A 2,961-nucleotide genomic window follows, 5' to 3' on the forward strand; every position below is an offset into this window, starting at 1 on the left:
GCAGTTGGTAGGCCCGCTTGGCCTCCCTGATTAAGCGAGTCCCTGGTCTTCCCAGCTACCTCGAGGGCTAGCACGACTGCGATCAGGTATCAGGCCCGTTTGGCCTTCCTGAGGACGAGCGCTGCTTTGGATGCGCGAGCGGTCTATCAGGTTACCAGGTGGAGGCCTCTCTCGGCCTCCCTGGGGGACGAGTTCCCTAGGCGGGAACACACAACTGGTTTTTTGCTGACAGCTAGTGGCTACCCGCTATCAGGCGCCGGCCACTGGCCGTTTGCGAGACCTGAAGGCGGTGTTCTTACCCTAGCACGACGAGGTGTCACTGCGGCTATGTGGTCCCGACAGGACGGGACCTTCATAGTAGGCCTACGGCATGGTTGCCTACCGGGCAGGCTTATGAGCTCCTCTCAAGCGAGGGTCTGTTGTGAGCTTACAGCCTCCTGGGGCTGATCTATTGGTGGTAGGTCCCGAGGGGCCCCTCCCGATATATTCAGCCTATAGGGCCTTTGGCCTCCTGAGCACGTTTTAAAGTAAGTGCTTGGTAGATCCGAGGATCGAGCGGCTTGACTCCCCTCGCTAGCAAGGGTTTGAAAGCACTTTGCTGAGCGCTGCTTTCCGGGATAACCCGTCTCTGAGGTCCGGCTAGTCGGTGACGCTGCCCTTTCTTGCAGCACCCTAGCGGGATGTCTCTTCGGAGGCGAGTACCAGAGGCTCTGTACTGTACAGACAGGGTTGACCGTATTACGTGTCCCATACTAGACTGGGTCACCTGGTCAGGTCTCCCTGGTGGCATTCGGTGATAATCTCCCGAATAGTGACTGGCATAGGGTTCCCTCGTAGTTCCCTTGCCACGCTCCCTTAAAGGAACCCCTTCTAAGTCGAATGGGTTGGTTCCAGGCCTTCGAGCAAGGCCTGGGAAGGACCTCATGTGTGTGAAGGTTTCCTTCTCAGGCGATAGCTTGGGCTATGACCGTAGGGAGCGCTGTCACTGACAGCCTAACGTGACCAGAAGGGGAGTGGTTCAGGCATTTCAGCAGAAATTGCTTGTCTTGACAGTTGTCACTGCCATTGGGCATGCACTCCCGTCGGCATGGCGGCGTGGGTATATCGTTCCCCGTAGCGTCGAGGCTGACGCAGCGCGAGTTCCCTTTCGAAAGGGAACGTCTCAGGTTACGAATGTAACCATTGTTCCCTGAGAACAGGGAACGAGACGCTGCGTCGCTGTGCCATGCCGCAGGGCCTGCCTGCCGAAAACAGTCCCTTCAGACGATTAGATACTGTCATGTTGGCAAGGCGCCCTTATATACTTCCTGGTCGCACCTTGATGACATCATAGGCTGTCGCCGGTCAATAGAATTGACGTGATTCAATGTGATTTCAGGCACCTGTCACGCCGGAGGCGTTCCCCGTAGCGTCGAAGCTGACGCAGCGTCTCGTTCCCTGTTCTCAGGGAACAATGGTTACATTCGTAACCTGAGACGATTTCAATAAAGTCTTCAGTATATTTTAACTTTTATTTTTATTTAATCTGTAGTGACCATGCAATGCTTGAGTGATGACACTGACATGAGCATTTTCACATTGTTTCTTTACTGCTCAGTTCATCTTATATACTGGTAACACTCAGTGTTTACTACACATGTGCAATACAGAGGATCAATACTGTGTGTCTTAAGAATACAATACTCAACAATTTATCCTTCCCCAAAGGTTCCCCTTGTCAAACAACCAAACTTCACTTAAATGACTCTATTAAAGGTAATTCTATATTTTGCTTAATCTGAATATCAAATTATTTACATGCATGGATCTGAACTTTGCTCACTTAGACACTTTTGGGCAATGCTTTTTCTTATGAGTCCGTAGACTAGAGGAGCAGATGAAACTCTTCCCACAGTGTGAGCACTTGTACGGTTTCTCTCCAGTGTGAATTCTCTGGTGTGATTTTAAGTCGCCTGATGTACTGAAGGTCTTCTCACAGTCAAAGCACATGTAAGGTCTCACACCAGTATGGATACGCTCATGCACTTTTAAATGTTCCAGTTGTGAAAAACTCTTTCCACAAAAAGAACAAACGTGAGGCTTCACACCAGCATGAATTTTAAGGTGTTGTCTTAAGTTTGATGCCACAACAAATGTTTTCTCACACTGATCACAGCTGAATGATCTCACTCCAGAGTGATGGCGCAGATGATCATCGAGAGTGCTTTTCAGAGTGAAACTCTTTCCACACTGAGAGCATGTGAACGGTTTTTCTCCAGTGTGAATCCTCATGTGTCTGTTAAGGTGTGATTTATCTCTGAAACTCTTTCCACACTCAGAGCAGGTGAAAGATCCTTTGACTCCAGATCTTCCAGCTTGTTTTTGTGTGAAATTCTCTTCAATCTTTGAATCGACGGCATCTCCATCTTCATTTTTGAGATTAGGGTTTTTAAACTGATGCTGTTTATCTTCCTTCACTTCCATCAGGTCTAAAATGAATATATTAAATTCCCATAATTCAATAAAAGGATAAATGAGAAACAAAAATAAATTTCGCACAAATCTAGATTAATACTAGTATAGTTTTAGATGTATTGATCTGTGTCAGTTTTCTTCTTAATGTTTCTCATTAAAGAGAATGAAGGAAAACACCAACCTATTTGTTCCTCTGTTTCTTCATCTTTTATTCTGCAGGGTTCTTCCTCAAACTCCATCTTTACAATAGTATGTCTGTAGTTTCTCCTGGAGTAATTCCTCCTGCTTGCTTCTTCTTCTCCTGTGTGAAGATGGGAATATTCTCAGCATTTAAACTCTCATGAACGGCTGTGGGAGCGGCTTCACTGACTGAAGGTGTGAATTGTGGTCGCTGTTGCTCATTTAGCAGATGATCATCACACTCACAATCACTCTCAATTATCCAGGTGCAAATGTTTTGCTCTAATAGTCATTTAGAAACAATTCTCTTTGGGCTGTCCCACTACG

General features: G+C 47.2%; 1 protein-coding gene across 1 annotated transcript; it reads right to left on the reverse strand.

Annotated features, from left to right (window-relative positions):
- Window positions 1-1,522: 1,522 nt before the first annotated feature.
- LOC307136851 (uncharacterized protein) lies at window positions 1,523-2,749 on the reverse strand. The gene is made up of 2 exons (XM_079834172.1): window positions 2,636-2,749; window positions 1,523-2,468 (listed from the first exon to the last, which is right to left on the reverse strand). Exons 1-2 carry the CDS (start codon window positions 2,691-2,693, stop codon window positions 1,819-1,821), a joined length of 708 nt encoding a protein of 235 aa, XP_079690298.1. The 5' UTR covers window positions 2,694-2,749; the 3' UTR covers window positions 1,523-1,818.
- Between the last annotated feature and the right edge of the window lie 212 nt (window positions 2,750-2,961).

The sequence above is a fragment of the Gobio gobio genome (assembly GCF_949357685.1).
Source record: "Gobio gobio genome assembly, chromosome: 14".
In the NCBI taxonomy this organism is placed as follows: Eukaryota; Metazoa; Chordata; class Actinopteri; order Cypriniformes; family Gobionidae; genus Gobio; species Gobio gobio.

Excerpts from the sequence above, each read along its gene's own strand:
- LOC307136851 (XM_079834172.1), bottom strand. The coding sequence starts at position 2,693 with ATGGAGTTTGAGGAAGAACCCTGCAGAATAAAAGATGAAGAAACAGAG. Across the intron at positions 2,469-2,635 it reads AGAAACAGAGGAACAAATAG|ACCTGATGGAAGTGAAGGAA; the intron begins GTTGGTGTTTTC and ends TATTCATTTTAG.